This window comes from Eubalaena glacialis, chromosome 8 (assembly GCF_028564815.1).
Source record: "Eubalaena glacialis isolate mEubGla1 chromosome 8, mEubGla1.1.hap2.+ XY, whole genome shotgun sequence".
Lineage (NCBI taxonomy): Eukaryota > Metazoa > Chordata > Mammalia > Artiodactyla > Balaenidae > Eubalaena > Eubalaena glacialis.
This window is the reverse complement of record NC_083723.1, coordinates 10,601,133-10,624,615: the sequence shown is the minus strand read 5'-3', so window position 1 is coordinate 10,624,615 and position 23,483 is coordinate 10,601,133. Positions and strand designations below refer to the sequence as shown.

The window sequence follows — 23,483 nt, the reverse complement described above, 5'->3', positions numbered from 1 at the left end:
TAGCAATTCCATTTGGTTCTTTTCATACCTTCCATCTCTCTCCTTGTTGTGTTCATATTTTACTTTAAATCCTTCAGTGTATTTGTAATACCTGTTTTAAAGTCCTTACCTGCCAATTCCATCATCTCTGGGTCTGTTTTTATTTTCCTGTTAGTTGTGAGTTGTAAGTGGTGGCATTTTCAGATGTCTAGTAATTTTTGGAAGGATGCCATATATTTAGAATGGCACAGTGCTGGGTGGATTTTATGATCTTCCACTGAAAGAATGGTGATGTTTGTTTTGGCAGGCAGTTAAATTACTTGTGGATCAGACTTACTGGGCAGGTCTAGGGCTACTTTAGCCTTTAATAAGGCTAAAATATGGCATTCTGGGAGGTCTGCTGAATGCCCCAGGTGCTTGGCATGGTTTTTCTACTCGAACTGGGTAAAATTCAAATATCTTATTCTGTCCTTGGTGAATGCCAGGGCTTGTTCAGCTTATGATTTCCTGGTAGTTCTTTGCCTGACCTCACAGTTTTATCCAGTGAATGTGCATATAAGTACCTTGTCTAAGACTCTGGGATACAACTAAGCAGAAGTCTGCAGGTCTCTCTCTGTGTAGAACCCTCCTCCCTGGTCCTCTGCCTGTACAAAGTCCAGCTGCCTTAGCCTTGTCAAACTCCCTTCCTACCTCCTCAATTTAGCAAGGCTGCTGTTCTGCTTGGGATCCTCCCCAGCCCTGTACCACATGCCGTAAATTACCTCCAAGTAGAAAGACAGAGCGTAGGGCTCAGCTGGTTTGTGCCTCCACCTCAGGGATGATGGTCCTAACGGCCTGTTGTTCTTACATCTGAAAATAGTTGGTTCATATACTTGGCTCATTTTCTCGTTGTTTATGGGTAGGGTAGATTGCAAGTTCCGTACCATTTGGGTGAAAGGGGTAGTAGCTGCTTATCCTTCTGTGAGTGTACCAGTTATTTGTCACACCAACAGGCCCTTATACGTATGTCCACCCTGCCTGGGATGCAGTCCTGCCATTCCATCTAGTGGATTCCTGTTCATTCCTGAAGGCTCAGAATAAGTGTCATCTTTCTAAGATTTTTTTTTCTCTTTCCTTCCAATTAATTGCTCATTTGCTAAGTTATCAAATCACTTGATATATAACTTCACACTCATGTGTATTTATGGATACATATTCCTAAAATTATCTTTCGTCTTTCTCTTCCCAACTAAAACTTACAATTTATCTTTCTTGCTCTAGCACATAGCACAGGGCCTCTAACATATTTGATTGATATTTGTTGAATTTGAATAGTGAGGGAGTAGAGATCCAAACTGGGCCTCTACATGGGATAGAAATGGAAATGCTGGTTTAGGTAGAAAAAGGAGTGTTGTTTGGTGCCTAAGGTTGGAAGCTGTGATCCACCTCAGGTGCAAGCAGCCAGGGAAAGTCAGTTACACTTAGCTTCTAAACATCATTTATATGGCTCTGAATAATGTTGACAAAGAGATACTTACAACTTTCTGAGGACCACTGACTAGAAAATTGAAATTCACCGTTCTTAATATTTTATGTAAAAATCGTTTTGGTGTAAAATTTTTTGAAAAGCCCTTGAGTTAATTGTTTTGTAAAGCCCTTGAGTTAATTGTTTTGTAAAAGATATTTGGGTAAAAAGTTAAACGAATTCGTTTCTTGGTAATTTTAAAGTTGTGGAAAATAAGCACTGCTGGAGTAAAGTGTACTGTAATAAAGCTGTGGAAGTCTTGCTGTAGTGAAAGGGAGACATAGCAAACTCTGTGTGAAGGAGGGTGCTTTGTGCGAAGTAGTTGTTAATATGCTTGTGTTTTCTGTTACCATACTTGACAGATGCTTTTAACATCTCAAGTTGTTCCTTAGTAAAATTTTACTTGGTTCCATTAGTTAATATGACAATTAGTTAAATGGGTCAGGCTTAAATGTAAGTAGGGTGAGATGATATGACGGTCGTACGTTGTACCGAGAGGGTATGTTAAGTCTTCCTGATCGCTCAAGGCTGGCTTTTACAGTTTTTTTATTACAATAGCCTGCATTTGAAGTACATCTTTGAAAATTTTTAGAAAAACTAGTTTTGCGCTTCACATTTTGTGCTCATGTGAACTGCTTAAATTCTTGGGAAAACCCTTCTGTTAAAGCGAGAATGGGTAAACATCGTAGTAGAAAGGACTAATAATAAATTGTTCTTAAATTTTAGGGGAAGAAATCCTTGTATTTATGTAAATTGACCGCTACTGAATTTTATTGTGGGTGGTAGTGTTGAGCCGAGAGGCCCAGAGGACAGTAAATTGAGACTGGCGAACTTTTGCAACCAAAATGCATTTGTCTGTCTCAACTGAGGCAAAGAGGCAGCTCTGAGTGCAGCCTTTCCGTGCAGGGCACTCCGCGGACTGCACATCGCATCCTGGTGCGTCTCTGGCCGCTGCGGCCGAGTGGGCTCAGCTCGTGCTCGCTGACTGCCTGCTCACAGTGTACGGCACTGCGGGCGTCACTAACTTACTCTTCGGTTTCCTTGTAAACGCTCACCCTTTCCTTTCTTACGAGTTATGCGTCACTTTAGCTTTGCCTGAATATGCGATGGCCACTTTACAGTTAATTACATAAAAGTTGTTTTGATGCTTTCACGTATGGTTTTCTCATACTGTAATTAAAATATAATTGTCAGTTGTATAGGTTTAACCAAATGAAAATCTGAATCAGCCAGCGAGTTATTTTCTTTCACTCTCACCACCTAGAGCTTTTCAGCTAAACTTAAATAGGTTCTTAGCTGACTTTGGTGAAAATTTTTGTTTCCTTTTGTAGACAGAATTTGGAAAATAGATTGCCCTAACAAAAAAAAAAAGGAAGGAAAGAAGGCTGGAAGGAAAGAACTAAATTATCTTATGAAAAGGAAACGAACGAGTAGCTTTTGTTTGACAGTAGATGGCTGTTTGGAGTTGCGTATTTCACATTAATTTTTATAACAACTTCACGGAAGCAATCCAGTCTTCTTTTTTTCTTTAAACACATAAAGGAAAATTTGAGATAGGACATGAGCTGTCATTTATGGTAAGAACAAATTGTTAAAATATGGAATTTCTGCTGAAGGGAAAGAAGAATTGTAAATGATTTGTTTCTTTTATTGGCAAAATTATTCAGAGGGAAAAAAAAAAAAAACTGAGGTGCTTTGGCCAGAGGGTGGAAGAAAGTTTAAGTCCGTACCACTCTTTTGGTGAGCCTATGTCATATCTACTGAAATTTCAAAAGCACATTCCTTTCACACCAGCAGTTTCATCCCAGTATCTACATTGCAGCCTACTTACTGACACAGGAGCTGACAGGAACCTTCACACACCTTCTCATCACAACATTGTTTATAATCATGAATAATTAGGAAGAAAAAAAAAAAACCTAACTGTCCTTCAAAGGGGAATGGCTAAATAAACTATGGGTTTTCTATTCACAAGGTTGCAGGAATTAAAAATTCTGAGGTAGGACTTCCCTGGTGGCGCAGTGCTTAAGAATCCACCTGCCAATGCAGGGGACATGGGTTGGATCCCTGGTCTGGGAAGATCCCACATGCCCCAGAGCAACTAAGCCCGCGAGCCACAACTACTAAGCCCATGCGCTGCAACTACTAAAGCCCGCGCGTTCTAGGGCCCCGCGTGCCACAACTACTGAGCCCACGTGCTGCAACTACTGAAGCCCATGCACCTAGAGCCCATGCTCCGTGACAAGAGAAGCCACCGCAACGAAGAATAGCCCCCGCTCGCCGCAACTAGAGAAAGCCCGCCTGCAGCAACAAAGATCCAAGTCAGCCAAAAAATTTAAAAAATATAAAAATTATGAGATAGATATAAAACCATCATGGAAAAGACTCAAGGCATGTTTAAGTAATTTTAAAAAGTAATAGAACAGTATCAGTTAGAATGTTGCCATTTATGTGTCTTTAAAAATCCAGAAAACATTTTTGTATGCATTTAAATATATTTTAAAAATCTGGAAGGATGGAGTACACCTGAGTTATAACAGAGCTTGCTTCTAAATGTAGCTCTGGACTGGGGGAAGGGTCTTCAATGGAGGGCATTTGCTTTATTTGCATTATTCGCATTTTTTACAAAAACAATGTTTTTATGTATTCTGTAACTAAAAATTCTTGAGAATTTTTTTACTTGAAAGTGTGTTCATGTATTTTACTACTAAGGTTTAGTTCTTGAAGTTCTGAAGCTGATGTTTTTATTTAGCTTTGGAAATGCTAATCTGAGCTTAAATTTTTACTTAAAAAATATTGGATTTCAGCATGTAGATGGACGGAAGTTTACACACATTCAAATTATAGTCTGTGTAAATAAAGATACCTACTGTGTCTAAATATTAAGAACAAAAAGGCTATTTTTAATGAGTCCTCTTCCTTTCTATTGAAAATGTGCTTCTCATCTTCTCTAGTGCTGCTGGGGGTGAAATCTTTGACCAGTGTGTTGCAGACAGAGAAGAAGCCTTTAAGGAAAAAGATGTTCAGAGACTCATGAGGCAGATTTTAGAAGGTGTTCGCTTTTTACACGCTCATGATGTAGTTCATCTTGATTTGAAGGTAAGAGCTGAATTACTTTACAGTTTTGAGGTTGCTGGAGAATGACACTCTAGATGCGAAATATCTCACAGTGGTTTCCTCCAATATTTGTCAGGTTTGTGTGTTTTATTAGGTAACAAGGATATACGAATTGAGTCATAACTTGTATCCTCTAGCCAGTTTTATCAGGGAGAGAATGCACATGTGCATACATAGAAAGATAAATAATAATACATTGCCCCGGAAATGGAGCTTTGAGGGTATTGCTGGGGTAGGTGAAGGCTTCCTGGCGCAGACAGGGCTTGAGCTAGACCTTTCCAAAAAGTTAGGATTTAGATAGGTAGAGAAGAATAGGAGAAAGTTAACTCAAAAGAGTTAGGAATACTTGTGATGTGTTTGGACAAAAATAAATGGAAAAGTTTCTCTGGAATTGAAAGATGACATAGGAGATACTGAAAGTTGAGAAAAGGCCGGATTCCCGGGGTTCACATGTCACGGAGTGATAGGTGATTTTTGAGCAGAAATATTTGAAAAGCAGTGTTGTGGAAAATTAGGCAGGCAGCAATAAATAAAATAAATTAGGGAATGAAAGCGATCAGAGGCAGGTAGATTTTTAATTTGAAATTGTCAAAGAAGGAAGAGGAGGAAGGAGGAGAGAAAATACAAAGGGTGGTATCAGTTACCATCCTTTACAGTGACGCGGACGCCTGCTGAAAGCAGGGTAATGGAAAGAGGAACTTTCATTGGCTAAAAAGTCCAGGGTAATTCTGGCTGCAGTTACAGCACTATTCATTCATCCAGATATTGCCAGCCCTTGGTTTTTCTTCAGTTCTCAGGTCTACCTCCTCCAAACGGCACTAAAATGGTGGTGAGTTAGATGCGACCGTTTTTTAGCCTCACAACTGCCCTGAGACTCAGCAGGAAAGAGCTGCTCTCAGGTCACTGGCTCGTTCAGAAGTCCTGAGACCCACTCAGACCAGCTTAGATCAACCCAGAAAGAATTGGTGCACTGGTCCAGGGTGCAGAGCTTTGACGGCCAGGCCAGTGCCATCGGTGTCATACGCACCCACCTAGAGGGGTCAAGCCCTGCTCCCAGCCCAGCTTTGATGTGGACTGAGAGTGGGGAAGGGATGGGTTCTCAGACCAGTTCCGTTTCTCCAAGACTAGAGAATGGGCGCTCAGGGGACAAACAGTAAGTGTCCACCGCAGGGATTCAGAGCATATTCCTTCAGGCAGCTGAGGAGAAGAGCGTCTAAGACCCCTGTTGGTTTCCCCGTGGTTGCTTCCCTGTCGAGTCCAGGCGGGGCTTTGTGGAAGTGAGACAGTCCTCTAGCGCAGGACACACCCCAGGCACTCCGGCGCCTTATCCGCCTTGTCAGCCAGAGGAGAGGCGTGAGGAAGGAGGGTAACCTGACAGGGCCGAACCCCCAGACCCAAAACCACTTTCCTCTCCTGAACTTCTGCGGCCTCGTCTCACTCACCTACCCACCCACTCTGACCCCTGCTGTCGTGTACTTCCAGCAGAAAGGAGACGCTTTTGGCAGTGGCTCTCCAGCTTTGACCCATGTCAGGGTCACCTGAAAGGCTTGTTAAAACAAATTGCTGGGCCCCAGCAAGTTTCAGATTCAGGGCAGGGCCCGGTGATGCCAGTCCTGCGGATGCAGGTGCCACTCAAGACAGCTGCTGCTGGATGGCACACTCTGTGACACGTTATACACACCATACTGTACACGTACCGTACTGTACACATACCGTGCCGTATACAGGGCAGTGTTTAATCTCCTTTGCACGAAGGAACACTCTCAAGGAGTGTGCAGTGTATAACCTGGAAGTGACTCCATAAGTAAACTTGATCAAATTCCATTTGAAATTAGGTGGAAGGGTAATAGGACCTCCTTCAAATGCTAGGTTCCTACAGAAAAATACAGGGGAAAGGAAATTATTTGGAAACCTTCTTGTTCTTTTCTGAAAGATGCCAATATTTCATTTTGTTAACAGTTCTTTTTTTCTCCGGCACACTGATTTCTTAGTAGAGGTCTGAAGCGGGCGGTTACAACACAGTAGAGTATGGGAGTGATAGTGCCGTTGTTTGAAGGCAGGTGTGGACGTGTGTGCACCCACGAGCAGTCCCAGGGGGCTGATGCTGCAGTGGCCTTAGAGGTCACCGAGGTGAAACCCTCAGAGCATGCGCAAGGGAGCTGGGGCTTTGGTTTTTCCCTTTAGTGCGTCGTGTGCATTAGAAATTCAAAGATCCTGGGTGCAGGACACAGCCGCCGTGCTTCGCTCGGGAACACTTGCCAGGAAGAGATGGTCTCTGCAGTCCAGACTTCAGTGGCCTCAGGCTTTAAGAAGCCTCAGTTAGTACCAGCCGTGAGGAGAACGTCCCCAAAGTCATGTCTGTGCTAAGCCTTCTCTCATGTTTGGTTTTACACACTTAACTTTGTAAAATCATACACTTATTTCTATGACGTTTTGCTAGTTTTATGATGTAAAAACGACCTCCAGGAACAGAACCCCAATTTAAATAATATTGCACCTGTAGGAAATGAGCTTTCAATTTATGACAGCTCCACCTACGACATTATTCAGAAAAGGAGCTAATTAGGTAGCGAGTCAGACAGGTTGCCAACACCGTGTGTCATGCATCTTTGATGTTACTTGAAAGCAGTCAAGGGTGAATATTAAGTTCTTGAATACCTGGTTCGACTGTGTATTTACACAGTGAAATTATATCCCTTTCTCCCTAATACACTCAGTATAAATCGTATCCTTTCTCCCCAGTGCACTCGGTGTAGAATTCGTTCCAGCTTTAATAGAGGCTTTGATGATGGGCCTTTGATGTTGGAAACAGGACTTTGCATGTTTCCTGGGCCCAGAAGAGCTAGAGGACAAGGCGGCCTGGAAGGCTCCCAGCCTGCCTTCTGCCCACACGCTCTGCACACACGCCGTCAGACTTGCTTCTCAGCGAGCTCTGGAGGGGGGAGGTTGGGGATGGGGTTGGAAAGGCAGCCGTGCAGACGGGAATGATTTCTATCAAAAGGTCATTTCCAAGTTGACTTCCATGTGCCCCGTGAGTCTGGACAAAGAGAGTCTGCTGTCCTGCATCTTTTAACAACCGTCTGCCCAGTGACGATTTGTCTATAATGCTGACTCTCAGTCTCTATCAGAGCTTGAAAGACGAAGCTATAGAGCTAAATGTGTTTTCTTACGTTTTAATTCTGTGAAAAGTGATAACCCCAGTATATATGGGAACTTTGAGTCAGTAGACCATTTATTCGCCATTATGGTGAAAATGGGCAATTGTCGTCCCAGAGACAGAAGTTAGTTAGAATAACTATTATAGTTGCCTCTTTGAAAAGTGGTAATTGACAGAACGGGAAATACACTACTCAGTCCGGTCAGACCCCAAAGGGTCAGTTTGCCAAAAGACTGATTCGCTGAAGACTCTCAGCCAGATACAGGCAGGCCTCAGAGATGTGGCGGGTTTGCTTCCAGACACCACAGTACGGTGAATGTCGCAATAAAGCAAGTCACACGATCTTTCCCAGTGCCAAGGTCACTGATCACAGATCAGCACGACAAATATAATGAAAAAGTCTGAAACACTGTGAGGATTACCAGAATGTGACACAGAGACACAAAGTGAGCAAATGCTGTTGGAAGAACAGTGCCAAGGCTGGCTCGACGCAGGGTTGCCTCAAACCTTCAATTCGTAAAAAACGAAATAGCTGCGAAATGCAGTAAAACGAGGCAGGCCTGTATCTTCAACTGAACGTGGGAAGTTCTTTGAGGAGTAGCAGATGCAGATGTTGGGGTGTTTATGCATCTACGAAAATTGAAGACACTGAAGTGTGTGTGATTAAGGGAGAGCCCGTTCCTTTGCACGTAAATCATGGCAGGACTGACAAGTCTCAGGAACAGCAACTCTGCCAGAGTCAGGACAAGCTCAAGTCTCAAAACCATCTCAGTAATTTGGTGAGCTAGTCATGGGCGTAATGGCCTGCTTTTACATCAGTCAAGGGGAGGACTGACCAAAAAGGGCACAAAAAAAAATCCAGTCTTAAAATCCAAGGCTGTTTGTGTTCAGATGGTCTTGTACTGGTCAGATCTTCCAACAGTTCTGTACTAGGTATTCAGTCATTAAACCCGTCCACCCTGTGATATGTATAATGGGAAGTAGAGGAGCAGACTAGGAATTAGAAGCTGGAACTTTCCCATCTGAGATTAAATTGATCACTGATAGTTTAAGCATCAATGTTTTACTTGAAAGAGGGTAACATGTAACATTTCTAAACAGTTTCCCAAATTTATTTAGACAGGATTATTAACCTATTTCCATACTCTGACCTGGGTTTTAGTGCATAAAAAGTCAATTTACTTGAACTTTCGTGGGCTGATAAAATGTTCCTTAAAATGCTGTCCATGGTACCTTAAGCCTTATTATTGAGCAGATTAGCCTCAAGTCTACAATGATCTCATCCAGTGGTGACTGCTCAGTAAATGGTAAATAGATTATGTACAGAAGTGAAGATACCCAGATAAATAAAAGGATTCCCCCACGAAGCTGAGAAATAAGATTTTAGGAGGACTCCTCTACTCCCAGTTGTGTATTTGGGAACAGTTTGTATGCTTCCCGTTTATTCCACTCTCATTACCTCTCTGTGGACCTTGTTATTTTCTCTCTTACCACTTGGGATGCGTGCATCTTAAATAGAATTAAGTATTGTGAGCCGCAGCCTCTGTCATGAACTGGATTCCATAGAAAGGAGGTCTAACTAAGCTGTAAATTTAAAGGTACTTATCTTTGTTTTTAGCACATATTTTCAGAAACTGATGGATATTTTCAGAAACTGATGGAGATTATAGTCTTATATTTTATTTAGAGGAGTAAGGTCTACTTTAAAAACGTACCTGTGGTCAAACCAGGGCACAGTTGGACGAGAGGACATAATAAACGTTAACTGTGAAGTTCCAAAAAGCTGCGATTTTATGAGACGTGTGTTTTTTCTAGCAATCTCTCTTTCAAGGGTTTAATGTCTCTCACTTCGGCAGATTATGGATGCTGTGACCAAGCCTTGATTTCAGATACTAAGGTAACATTTTAATAATTCGGTCACACTACTACCGAATTTACTACATTACCACCAAACCAACTAGCTTTTGCATAATAACTAAAGAAAGCATTTCCCATGGAATGTAAAGAGTAAACAAAATGTAAGGGAAAGATGTTTAATCTACTTTAAGGGAACAAATGGTATCTAAAAACATTCCCAGAATGAGTACGTCTTGTTAATCACAAATGAACCTTAAGAAGATCTGGTGATTAGCAGTATTTCTCTTGGTGTTTTTGATGTACTGGGAAAGGCAAAACATGTGCAGTGATGAATGTCTATTCAGAGCCAGACTCCTCTCATCTAATTTGCCTGAATAATGATGTTTGATTGTACTGTAGTATATCATTAATGTAATACAACTAAAATTGCCTTGAGAAGCCTGGGGTCTCATAATCATCATGTTACATAGGATTTTTTCCTGAAGAAATAGCTAGAAGCTAAGTAAAAAAGAAAATGTTGGCTTTATAAGGAAGTTTATGTTACCAGAACCTCTATAGTTACTTTGTCACTGAAAAGAGAAATTGATTCTTAACACTGATCAGTTGAGCTTCTCAATCTTGGATGGGGGGTGCTTTATCTGGTTTGGGTGTTTATAACCGTTGAGCACGCGTCTGCAGTGGAAACTTCTACAGCGACAGCAGTTTGTTGTTTTGGTTTTTCATTCAGTTTTAAGTTTTTACTGTAGCCAAAACTGTCTGTGATTTAAAAGAAAAAGACAAAACAGGTTTTTATACAAAATTAGAGATGATACTGAGCCACAGTGTGGTTGTTTCACTGTAGGCAGAAAAGTCTTAGTTATTCTGATGAATTTGTTTTCAAAACAAACTATCATTCCATAATTGCATAGTGGTAGTAAATTAGGACAGTGGGTAAGAGACACTAAGAATTCCCTGACCGTTTCTTGGGGTGTCATTGCATCCTTTTTTTCTCTTAAGGAGTTTAACGCTGCACCATCACCCCAGTGCCACTGGCCACGTGGTGCTTTAGAGCACTTGGAACGTGGCTCGTCTGAACTAGGTTGTGCTCGGAGTGTGAAATCCACACCAGAGCTCAAAGACTTAGTATGAAAAAAAGTAAACTATCTCAATAATTTTCCCTGTTAATTACATGTTGAAGGTATAACCTTTTAGATATATTGAGTTAAATAAATACATTTGATTTCACCCGTTCCATTTTACTTTTTGTAATATGGCTACTAGGAAATTTTAAATTACCTTTCTGTAGGACAGCACTGGCTTCAAGGGTATCAGAAGATATTTAAGCCAAAACCACCTGTACTGGATCTCTTAGCCTTTCCGTTTGTTTTTCAGCCTAGTGTAAGCTAGTTTTTTCTCCCACCTTTTTACTAAACTTACTTTCTCTGAGCTCTTTCATGGCCTTCATTCTTCCCCTGGTCCCGTCTGACGGCGCTGTTCTCCCTGACTTTCCTGCTCTAGTGTCACACCTGGGTTCTCGCTCTCAGACCAGCGTTTCTCCTCTCTTTCCTGACTCTTGGTGTTTACCCCGAAACGTAGTTAGCAGCCATCCTTCCTCTCGGCCCACTTCTCTTCTTGCCGTACACCCTTCCTCTCGTTGACTTCCGTGCTTTTAGTCTTTCCTGTGTGCCGTGGGCCCCCAAAGCCATGTCCTCGGCCTTGCTCTCTCTCCAGGCTGAATTTCCAACTGTCCTGGCTGGTCCTGAGAAAACTAAAGTGATGATCCTCCTGCGGACCCAGTGTATCCGTCAGCGAAGGACGAGATGTCCCTCTTCCTGCTCCTACACGTCATCAGTCACGATGGCCTGTGGATTTTGCCTCTGTTACGAGTAAAATTTCTTTCCTTTCATTCCATGCTTCATCATATCTTCCTCACTCTGTCTCTCTCCCTCTAGAGACTTTTAAAAACAGGCTAAAGGCACATTTTTCAGAACGCTGTTTCCAGCCGTGTGGTTGTATTTGACAGTCCCTTGCACATCGTGCTGTGTGCTGGCTCCCCTGTGTACTTTGGCCTGCGGTCTTGTCTTTCCCTGGAATGTCCTCCATCCCTCCCCTTGCTCTGCCTTCTGCCAGGCACTCCTGAATGGCCCACAAAGCCCTGCGAGTCCTGTCCCCCACCCCCATTTCCTTCCAGCCTCACAGCTGCCCCTCACCTCTGTGCTCGTCTTCAGCTCGCAGTTCTTCCCTCTGCCACCCCCAACCCCGAGAGGCTCCGCCATGACTGGCTCCTTCCTAACATTGGTCTGCCCTCAAAATACGCCGCCTCCGGGAAGCCTTCCCTGACTGCCCTGGAAATAGCATCCGCACACACACATACCTGATGGGCACTCTCTCGCTCCTTCCCCAACTCTGAGTTCTCTGTAGAGCTTAAAACAACCTGAGGTGGTATTATTTATTTGTACTTATTTGACCCTATTGGAATATAAGTCTCCAAAGGAACGGAGGACTTGTTTTCTGCCATTTCCTCAGGTCACAGCTCACTAGGTAGTCAGTAAAACTTTGCGGAATAAGTGGTGAAATCCTTTTTCCCCGTCAGGGCTGCTCCCCTACCTCCTCTGGAACCCTCCAAGGCAGAATCATTCCATCTTGTTCATCTCTTGCCTGAGTGCTTTGTCAACTGCAGCACCTGAGCTAGTTGAGCCCGACAGGCCCATCTGTCTTCTGTTCTGAGTACGAACTGAGGACAGTAGGGGCTTGGCATTACTCATAGTTATGGTACCACCTGTCCTGACACAAAATAGAGACCCTTTAAAGGGTTTCTTTGTAGTTAGTCACCTTTCCTCTTTTCACTTACTGGGCGAGTATCAGTGCGGGCCTGCCGGGTGCCGGGCCCTGAGCCCGGTGACGTCACCGTGGCCAGGACTGTGGCTCCTGTTCCCACGGAGCTGTAGCCTCTTCCCCTCTGTTTCTGAATCCAGACTGAGATAAACCTACAAGCATTTTCATAATGGATGGCTGGCTCGACAGTAAGACCCGTTTCAAAGAGAGGGCCCCCCTGTACCTCAGCATCCTCTGTCGCAGGGCAGCCCTTTACGTTGCTGCTTCCCTGCCGTGCTAGGTCTTCTCGCCAAGTTGACCATAGGCAGAGCAGAACAGAGAAGAGCGTCCCAGGTGGCGGGGGTACGACGACAGAGATGCTGTTGAGAGGGAGAGCATGACAGGTGTGAGTGGCTGGCAGTGTCCGGCAGGGAGACCGACTTGCCCTGAGCCCGGGGAGCAGGTGTGTGACAAGTCTGGAGAGCCGGGCACGAGCTCGCCCTGCCTGGGGCTTGTGGACCCCAGTGAGCAGCTGGGAGGTTATCGTAGGAGCAGAGGGAAGCTACTGAAGGGTTTAGGCAGGGCGGTCACCGAGCAGATTTACAGAGGACGAAAGACCCTCCTGGCTGCAGCTCGGGCAGCGTTCTGCGGCAACGGAGGAGAAAGTGTGGTAGCTCAAGGTGGTGTTCTGTGGGGAGAGAGGGGCAGACAAGGTCTAGAAATGCCTGCAGCTAGGACTTAACCTCACTAGGACGTGGTGACACGTTAGCTCGATGGCGAAGGCGGTGGGGGGGGGCGGGAGAGAGGAGAGACGGAGATGCTCCTTGGCGTTGCGTCCTGCTGGCTGCAAGGAGCATCCACCGAGATGCCCGCGGGGACGTGAGGAGAGTCTGATTTGGGAGGAAAACAGGAGTCTGACTTGGGCACGTTGAATGGGAGGCGCCTCTGAGACATCAAAGGGGAGAGGTTAGGTAAAGAGTTGGTTGAAGGGAGCTGAGCCAGAGAGAAAGGCTGTGAGTCCGGAGAGGCAGGTGGAGGTGCGGGTGGGAGTGGAGCGGGGAGAGGGGGAGCCTCCGGATCAGGCCCCGGGCGCCCAGCAGTTAGCGGGCGGGTGGCAGGAGAGGACCAGCGGCAGCAGCCCGGGAGTTAGCAGGAGGGCCGGGACGGTGTTCTGTTCTGGAAGCCAAGAGAAAAGGAGCTGGCGAGCAGGGAAGGAGCAGCATGTCAAGCACCGCTGAGACGGCGCTCACAAGGGAGCCCGGAGGTGCCCTTGGCTTCGACTGACCCGGGCGGCGGACCAGAAGACGGAAGTCGGATGGAGCGGTTGCGTGGAAGTGGCAGGAGAGGACCGTGAACGTCACTGCCGCCCTCTAGAGAACCCGCGTGGCGGAGGGGACCGGAAACTACTGTTAACAGAGCAACGTGCCTTGTACGAGACGCCGGGGAGGCGAGAGGGGCGGGGGGGGGGGGCGGGCAGAGGGGCTTGGCAGAGGAGACGCCGCCCCAGTGCTGGAGGGAGCCGTGAGGGTAAGTTTGCCGGGCAGCCGGGGAGGCCCTTCCCGAGCAGAGGCCTGAGGTGTGCACCGTGTGTCTTGTTGAGGGACTGCAGCCCGACTGGCTTGGAGCACAGGCTCCCCGCAGAACGGTGACAGGAGAGGCATCTAGAGAGGGAGGCAGGGGCCGGAGCGTGGAACATGCTGGACGCTCTGGTGAGGTACGTTTACGTTATTGGTGCCCGTGCTCCTCAGTTCACCTTTGCAAGTACTCCTAACGGCCAAAGACAGTAAGTGCCGACCCATTCTGAAGCGCACATAAGCCTCTTTCAAATCTCATATTTTATTTTAAAAATGCGGATGAATTTTACATTCTAGTCCGTAATGTATCAGCTTGACTTTTTATGCAAAGATGTCCTAGTTATTTTCAGCTGAGCAGAAATGACTCCAGGAGTGCGAAGCTCACTGGTCCTCTGGGCGGCGCTTACCACCGCCACGTGCATCCAACCCGCCCCGGCCCCACCGGAGTGTGTCTCTTGGCGAAGAACAGCCAGACGACCGCAGGGAGAGGGTCACGATCAGACTTACAGTATGGGAAGGTTGTCGTACGTGGAGGATGGGTTGAAGGTGGGGAAACTAGAGACAGGAGGGTCATGAAATCCCAGATTTCGTGCAGTGGGAATATTGAGATCTAGGAAATAGAATTCACACGACTGGTGACTTCACTGGATGTGAAAGTGATGGAAAATGAAGGGTACAGAGAACTTTAGGATGATTCCCCAGTGTCTGACTTGAGCACTGAGGCTGGGAATACAGAAGAGAGCAGTGGGTTTGGTGCCCGAGGTGTGTCCTGCATTGAAGGCCTTGCCAGGCAAAAAGATCCGATTTTAATTGGCGCTGTGAGTCCGGAGAGGGCTTAGGGTAGAAGTGATCAGCATGTAAGTGGCAGCTAAAGCTTTGATAGTAGATGAAATTGCTGAGAAGTAGAACGCGGAGTGTCGGGAGAGGAGGGCCAGCCAGCAAGAGATCTTGGGCAACACCACTGTTTAAAAGCAGAGCAAAGAAAACAATCGTGAAAAAAATGGAGAGGGAGCTATAGAGGGAGGAGTAGATCCAAGAGGGAACATAAGGACGACCAGTAGTTCCAAATTGTCCCGCTGTCAGTGCCTGCAGGACCCCCGCTGGACTTGGTGGGCCTTCGATTATTAAAGATATTGTGACCTTAGAGCAGATTGAGTACAGGGGGCAAATCCCGATTCAGCTGGATTGAGATGACCTCGCTTTCAAGAAGTTGAGCTTTGAGGGAGTGAGTGTGTTGGCTAGAAAGAGATGCAGGGTCATGGGGGGAGGATTCTTTTTATTAAGTGGTTTGGTTTGGTTTTTAAGATGGGAATAGATGCATAGTTGCGTGCCGAGGAAGAGCCGGTATAAGGGAAGAGATGGTGCGAGGCCCGCTGCCTTACGCATAGGAAGTATGCTGTAGAAACAGCTGTCTAACGAACGACTGTCTGCTGCTAAATCTCCCGCTCTCGGCTCCACGAGCGAAAACTGTATGTTTTAGGGGCTCCCCGCTCCTTATGCTCCTCATATGCAATCACGCTTTATTAACTCGGGGGGTGTCATTTTGTAGCCCCAGAATATTCTGCTGACAAGTGACTCTCCACTGGGCGACATTAAGATAGTTGATTTTGGTCTTTCAAGAGTCATGAAGAACAGCGAAGAGCTCCGGGAGATTATGGGCACTCCTGAATATGTGGGTAAGTGTTCGCGAGAGTGGGGTGTGCTCTGTGGTTGGGGTCAGGCGTCACCTTCACTGGAGAGCTTCCATGTGGCATGATGAGTGGTGGGACCTGCCATCCACTGTGTTGAAACTCTTCCTTTGTATTAAGTTAAAAAATGGAAAACTTTAAAGAGTAAGGTACCAAATTGGTGGTCCCTTTCCTGGAGGGCTAAGATAAGTTGAAGGGATTGCTTCTAAAAGGAATAGGAGAGGATGTCAGGTTGTCTGAGGGTGGAAGGATATTTAACAAGTAAGGACCTTTTAAGAACTTCAGGTTGGTAGAATAAACGCTGTGAAAGTCATTGCAAGCCCTGTGATTGCATAGATGTGGGAAACAGGGCATTCTGCTGGGTTGATGCAGGGCTGAGAGCTTCTGGCAGAAAGAAAAAGGAGAGAGCAGCTGAAGTGATGAACCATGGCTTCTCGGTTTGGTAGAAAAAGTGGTAAACTATGACTTTTTGGATAGACTGGAAGGAAAATGGAGCATAAAATTAGTGGTTGGATGAGGTTAATGGGTGCCAGGCCGTAGGGTCCTGCACATCAGTGTGGAAGTTGCCCGGGGTGATGGCAGCCCTGGGAGGAGGAGGATGGCTTTTGTGTCCGTTGGTGACAGCATCATTGTGACCAGGAGTAGAGAAGGCTGTGGCCCGGGCCTGGGGGGAAGAAGAAGATTTGCCTGAGGGCAGAGGCGTGAAGTGGGCGGACAGGCAGTCTCCTTCTAGAAGGCCTGGGGGCGTGGCAAGAAGAAGGTGAAATGAGAAGAGTAGTCCTTGAAGGAGCCCAGGATGGTGGGAAGTTACGTAGGAAGGAAAAAAGGATTCCAGGGGGACACAGAAAGTCCCGGGAGACAGGTCGGGTTGAGGAAAACAAAGCTGTATGGCAATGACAGTACAAAAAATAATTTGAAGTTTTAAAATACTTTCTAAAGTCCTACAGTTTGAAACAGCAGATCGTTTATTAATTAGGTAATAAAAGATATCGCAGGCAGAAAAACACCCTTCAAATATTGTGTGTTTTTTGTGGACTAGAACACAATTTCCAGTACGCCGACTGGTACGTCTCATGGCCGCTGAGTTAGTGTTAGGAATGTGGCTTAACAAGCTGCTGCTTCGGGGGAAGCACCAGTGACGAACGGGAGGCCTTGTAAACTGGAAGAAGGACAGGAGACTGCGGGCCGAGATGCCGATAGGAATTATTGCCCTGAATGAGTTTCTGGGGGGTTGTTTGTTTTGTTTTGTTTCCCTCCGATGCTTTCTGCTCTTTGGTAAATTCTATATTTTCTACCAAGAGCTTTTTTCCCTCCAAAAAACAAAGCTATGTTCTTTATGATAAAAGCAGTACAAGCCCAACCCCAAAAAACTACAAATAACTCAGAAGGATATAATACAGAAAAACAGGCGGCGCTCCTGTCTCTTCGCCTGGCCTGCCTTTTAAAGGGGGCCCCGTGCCCCCAGCCCCGCCCCAGCCTTTCATACGCAGAAAGGGCTGCCTGGGTGTGTGCCCCTCCGCACTGGCCAGCTGTGGGACCTCGGTCCCCAGACCTCTCTATACCTCACGGTCCTCTGTCCACGAAACGAGGCTGTGAAAGTCCTACCTCACTGGATCTGCTCCGTCACACTCTCACGTCAGCGCTCAGCACGTAATAAACACTCAGAAAAGTAAGCTAATGTTATTTCCTTCCCCGCGCCTCCCACCATCTACTGCTCTCTCGGCTCTGTTGTACTTTTTCCCCTCCAGTGATCTGGATACTCTGCATTTGATTTTAAATTTCCTGGTAGTATCTTTTAAAACTTTTTCTGTTTTCTTTTTTTGGCCGTGCCGCATCACTTGTGGGATCTTGGATCCCCGACCAGGGATGGAACCCGTGCCCCCTGCGGTGCAAGCCTGGAGTCCTAACCACTGGGCCGCCGGAGCACTCCCTCTTTTACAACTTTTAAATAGCATTCGTAGCCTCTGCTTCTCAGCTCGACAGCTTCAGACAGAAGTGGGGGAAACCAGTATCCCCTACACCTCCTCCCCGTCATGGTCTGGGGCAGGCTTATCTCCCACTCCTAAGGCATGTGCAACTTTGAGTGTTTTGGTTTTCCCTACAACATTTTCATTCCCTTTTTTATTGTAATTACCACCGTTTTTTTAGGCTTTGATCTGTTTTTAAATGGATTCAGTACTTATTGCCTGTCTTTTCATAGCCTAGTCTTCCTATTTCTATACTTTTGAAAAAAATCGTCTTTTGTTTGACTGGATCGTACCAGCGAGCAGTCTTCAGGGAGGATTTTCCTGAATTTCGCCTATGTCCTTGCACACTTGGGACTGTCTTTCTGTTACTTCTCTGGCTGGCAGCAGTCTAGTTAGATATTATCAAAGCAAACTTTTTCTCAACCCTGTAGGTTGTCTTTGTTGTCTGTGTGTGTGATGCATGTCATCCAAGGATGCCCAGGTTGTTTCTAACCTTGTTGACTGACTTTGTGTTAACGGGTGGGCATTTTAAAAGCTCACTGCAGCCACAGCATAGAGAGTAGATCAGAGGGCGGGACCAAGTGGGGGTCAGGGGGCACGTGCTGTAGACTGGGGGCGGGGGAGGGCACAATTTAAAAGCGGGAACCTGATGCTTGATTAGATAGAGGGTGTGGGAAGAGGAAAGTGTAAAAGTTGCCAGTTTATATGGCAGTAGTTATTATGTATTCAAATACTAAAAAAAAAAAAAAAAATACTAGGACCCAGCATTGGAGGATAGAGGTGCAAAAAGTAAGCAAGTTAATTTTAAACATCTAGTTAGACTTTACAGTAATGCATATTAATTTGACTTATAACGTGAACTTATTTCATCTTAGCCCAAACCTTGACAATGTCTTAGTTTGATATTTAAATTTTTCTAAGAGCAAATTTGGCAATTTTTTTTTTTTTCACAAAACTGAATGTTTTCTTTTGTTTCTGATACTAGCTCCCGAAATTCTTAGTTATGATCCTATCAGCATGGCAACGGATATGTGGTGAGAATTATTTATGATGAATTGATCAAATTAGTTTCAAGAAATGAATATGATACTAATTTTTCTTACATTTTCATTCTGATTTAGGAGCATTGGCGTGTTGGCATATGTCATGCTGACGGGAGTATCGCCTTTCTTAGGCGATAATAAACAAGAAACGTTCCTCAACATCTCACAGATGAATTTGAGTTATTCTGAGGAAGAATTTGATGTTGTGTCTGAGTCAGCTGTTGACTTCATCAAGACACTTTTAGTTAAGAAACCTGAGTAAGTATTCGTTAATATTGATCTCTATCAATTTTTGAGCAATCTGCTCTGAACAAAAGCAGATTAACAACTGAAACCCCAAAATGAAGACATGAAAGTGTAGACATAAAACTAGATGAAACCTTTGGCTTCTTACATCTGTTGAAAGAAAAAGTGGCAAAAATGAAAATGTTTTTTAGAAAATGTGAACCGCACCTCAGTATAACAGATATTTGCCATCTGTTCTTGGTCTTTCAAAGGGGCTTTTCAGAGATAACTTAAAATACTATTTTTCTGTATTGTGGGGAACGGCATTTGCATGCAAATGCTAATAAAACTTTGTTTTATTCAGGAACCACAATAAGATCTTTGTGGTTCATACGTCCCAAAATATAATACCTTATGCTCTAAGTTATAGTTGAGGCTTTAAACTACTTCGTCCTAATTGTAAAATGTGTATCTTTATCCAGAGATCGCGCCACTGCTGAGGAATGTCTGAAACATCCATGGCTAATGCAGAGCAGTGTTCAGGAACCTTCTCTCAAGGTGAAAGGGGCATTAGAAGAGGCACAGGCCCTCCAGGAAGGCGATTCTGTGCCTGAAAGTAATTCAGATACTCAGAAGCCGGAAACCGAGGAATCCGTCGTCACAGAGGAGTTGATTGTGGTTACTTCATATACTTTAGGACAATGCAGACAGTCTGAAAAAGAGAAGATGGAGCAAAAGGCCATTTCCAAACGATTTAAATTTGAGGAACCTTTGCTGCAAGACATTCCGGGAGATTTTATCTACTGAGCAGTATTTCCCTTTAGAACTTTAAGATTTCTACATTGGAAACATTATTTATGGACTTCTGGCCAAATGGTACATGTGCTGAAAGTGGATGACCAGGTGTCACTGGTAGAAACTAAAATAACTTTGTCAAACTTGTGGAGTTAGAGAAATCAAGCCAGATTTATAAAGTTGCCAACCAGGAGGTTTAACGGGTAAAGTGATCCTTTTCAAAGTTCTTTTTAAGAAGGGAGATGCTTGAACCTTTTATTTCTGCATCCTGTTTCTCCAGAATGAGAATTTGTATGCAAAGATATCTGTAGTCACTTTCCTTAAAAATCCAAGTAAAAGTGCCAAAATTAACATCTTTGTAAATCTGTTTTGCATTATTCATATGTATATCTATATCTGCATATATGTATGTTGATATCTTTACTAAAATTGATACTTTTTCACTTTGGATTTTTTGAGGGGACTAAGATTTTAATTTAAATAGGTATTTTGCAAATTTCTGAGACCTAGAATAACATCCACTAGTTTAATAATGTCTTATTTTTTATATTTTATTACTGCTTTATGTTGACTTGATTTGGCTTCTGTTGTGTTTTTTTCCTAATGCTTTGCAACCCTATCAGTGAAAAACCCTGGCTAATTTTTTTTTTTTTTCTTCAACATCACTAGTAAGAGTGGTGGTGATTTTTCACCTCTGAAATTGTTCTGGTTTTCAAGGTCAAGGTTAAGCCACCCTGTAATGTTAAACCAGTCTCAGCTCCACGTGTCCCTCATCACACCTTCCTTGTCTACCCTCTTTCACAGGCTGCACCCCTGCCGCCTCCTGACACGCTTGTCACCTGACTTTGGTCTCTTGCGAGAGGCAGTGTGATCTGATCGACAGAGTGTGCTTCGGTCAGTGAGAAGACGCTATTATGTTGTTTTTGTTAATAAAATCCCCAGGAAGTGGGGAAGAAATATAAAGCACATTCATGCCGGCCATCGAGCCTCTGCTTCTGTTGAATTTCATATTAGCCCCCAAGCAATACTAGGAAAAGTGATAAAATGCCAGAATATTTATAAACCTTTACTTTGTTCATAAACGATTTGACATTGGAGACTTTGTCATTAGGGAGGTACCCTAAGACTTGTAAGATTTATAAGCATATACTCAGTAGCAATTAATTGACTTAGGATTGAACACTTCAGCTGTATCTGGGCCCACAGTGAACAAATTCCTGTTTAAAAAAGTGGAAATGTAAAAGCGTATGCTGTATAACTTAAAGCAACTAAATATTCTTCTTACACAGAACAGTCTGAGAGTCCTTATTTATCTTGTATTAGGTGCTTGTATCGGGTGAATACAACTTGTCTGTGACTTGTGTGCTGTGTGCACACAACGTGTGCTCTGTACCGTGAGCTACTTGGACCCATCCCTTCGCAGTCTGCTAGGGTGTCACGTGGTGCTTTCTTCCCAGCCTGGTTGCTCAGATGTCAGCCTCAGGACCATGGGAGCCCCTAACCATCTGTTTTCAAGTGTGTGTAGGGTACTGGGCTGGACTTTCCCATGCGTGGTCTGCACGAGCTCCCAGCCCTGCCTTGCAAGTGTCGCAGGCCCTGTAGTGTTCCAACACCATCAGGTGAAATTGATTAGGCAGTTCGAACCCTCGGTTTGCACTGTTTTCTCACTAAATTGGCATATTGATTTATACAGTTTCTTGGAAACGAGCATTTCCAAACAAGCTCTATAAAGAGGAAGAGGAAATTCTGCTACAATGGCAGTTGTCAATGAAAACCCATGGCCACAATGCTAAAGCCTCAGGTAAGTCTTGAAAAGAGGTAAAATACAATTTTAGGCAAATTTTTATAAATACCTCTGACAAAAATAGGAGGGAGGTGAGAAAAAAAATATCCACTATTTGAATGACACATTTTTATACTTGATGGATTTATTCAGTTTTAAAATCATAATCATGTGGACAACAGTTAGACTTTTTCCAAGCCATTTTTTATACTGTATTCATAATACATTTAATACAATTGCTGTATTTGTAAAAGAAAAGAAAAAAGACGTGTTTTCTTTTAGCTGGCCACTTTGCCATTTGCAGTGTGCAGCTGTCCTTAGCTGCTCTTGGTGCCTTGAATTTAGAATTGTACACTGCTTTTTTGGAAGCACTTGCACTGGTAAAGGGATATATTGACATTTTTTGGTGTCTGTCATATAAATAGAGCATGAAGAGTCTTCACAGTGTTGGAACAAATCTTTCTGTTACTAACCAACTAGCTCTGTTAATTTTTCTTTTCACTTGTTTACAATGGACTAAACTATTCATATCCATGCAATTTAGAACTCCAGTTTTAATTATAATAAAATTCAACATTATAATATTTTAGCTTGATGAGAAGTTGTTTATGAAATATGCAAAATGTAAGTGGTTTTAGTCAACTGGGAAATTGTGTTTTAATGTTTCATTTTGTTGTTTTCACATGAAAAGTAGGAGAATATGGCTTTCTCTTGTAGTTACAGAGGCAGGTCAGATGCTAAATGTGGTGTATCTTAAACTTTTCCAACAGACCTCAGTTTGGAAGAAAGTGTAGGAGAGAAGAGGTCGCTTAGAGACTGCTGGCCACGAGGCGAGTGCTGTGCGGCTCCGTCCACGGAGGCCTGAGCAACAGCGCTCCCTGACACCAACATGGATCATCTCAAGGTACCAAGAAACAAAGCCTAAATACATTTTAAGCTCACACTTGGAGAAATTTGAATTAGGCTGATAAAATTAAAAATAAGATAGTATTGTTCAAGATCATTTAGCACTTAGGACCTTCAATTTGTTACAGAATTAAAAGAGCTGGATTAAAAACATTACCCTCAAGAGCCTTAATTGCCAACTATTGTTTTATTGTCGGAGGGGATATAATTTACAAGTAACGAAACGTACAGCTCTAAATCCGTACCAGCCTCTCTCGAGCTTGACAAATGCACGTATTCATATAGAGGGAATTACATGGCACGTCCACCCTGCTGTGGCTTTCACTCAGCATGATTTTGAGATTCATACATATTGGTGCTTGTATCAGCAGTGTGTTCCTTGTTGTTGCCATGTGGTGCTGTTTGAACACACCAGTTTATGTAAAACCATATCTCTGTTCATGGACCCCAGGGCTGTTGCAGGTTTTGTCTCTTATGAATAAAGCTGCTATAGATACTCTTTTTTCTGTTGTTTTTGTTTGGTTTTTTTTTTTTTGGGGGGGGCTGCATTGGGTGTTCATTGCTGCGTGCGGGCTTTTCTCTAGTTGCGGCGAGCGGGGACTCCTCTTCGTTGTGGTGCGCGGGCTTCTCATTGCAATGGCTTCTCATTGCGGAGCACGGGCTCAGTAGTTGCGGCATGCGGGCCCTAGAGCATGCGGGCTTCAGTAGTTGTGGTGCGCAGGCTCAGTAGTTGTGGCTCGTGGGCTCCAGAGCGCAGGCTCAGTAGTTGTGGTGCACGGGCTTAGCTGCTCCGCGGCATGTGGGATCTTCCCAGACCAGGGCTCGAACCCGTGTCCCCTGCATTGGCAGGCGGATTCTTAACCACTGCGCCACCAGGGAAGTTCAGATATTCTTGTCCAGGGATTTTTTTGTGGATACATTTTCATTTCTCTTAGATTAAATAGGAGTAGAATTTCTAGGCCACGGGATAGATGGATATGTAACTTTTTAAGAAAATGCCCAACCGTTTCTTAAGTGATTGTACCGTTTACCATTCCTGCCAGCCACATATGAGAGTTCTCATTGTTTCACATTTAGTGTTGGCCATCTTTTTTA

At 44.3% G+C, this 23,483-nt stretch overlaps 1 protein-coding gene across 1 annotated transcript in view; it reads left to right on the top strand.

The window, feature by feature from the left end:
* STK17A (serine/threonine kinase 17a) overlaps positions 1 to 20,092 on the top strand; it is a 37,210-nt gene extending 17,118 nt beyond the window's left edge. Inside the window, exons 3-7 of the mRNA XM_061197559.1 lie at positions 4,438 to 4,582; positions 15,531 to 15,657; positions 18,622 to 18,670; positions 18,758 to 18,937; positions 19,387 to 20,092. Coding sequence (XP_061053542.1) covers positions 4,438 to 4,582; positions 15,531 to 15,657; positions 18,622 to 18,670; positions 18,758 to 18,937; positions 19,387 to 19,711 — 826 coding nt within the window. The 3' untranslated portion in view covers positions 19,712 to 20,092. The remainder of the gene's footprint in view (positions 1 to 4,437; positions 4,583 to 15,530; positions 15,658 to 18,621; positions 18,671 to 18,757; positions 18,938 to 19,386) is intronic.
* Positions 20,093 to 23,483: the final 3,391 nt, after the last annotated feature.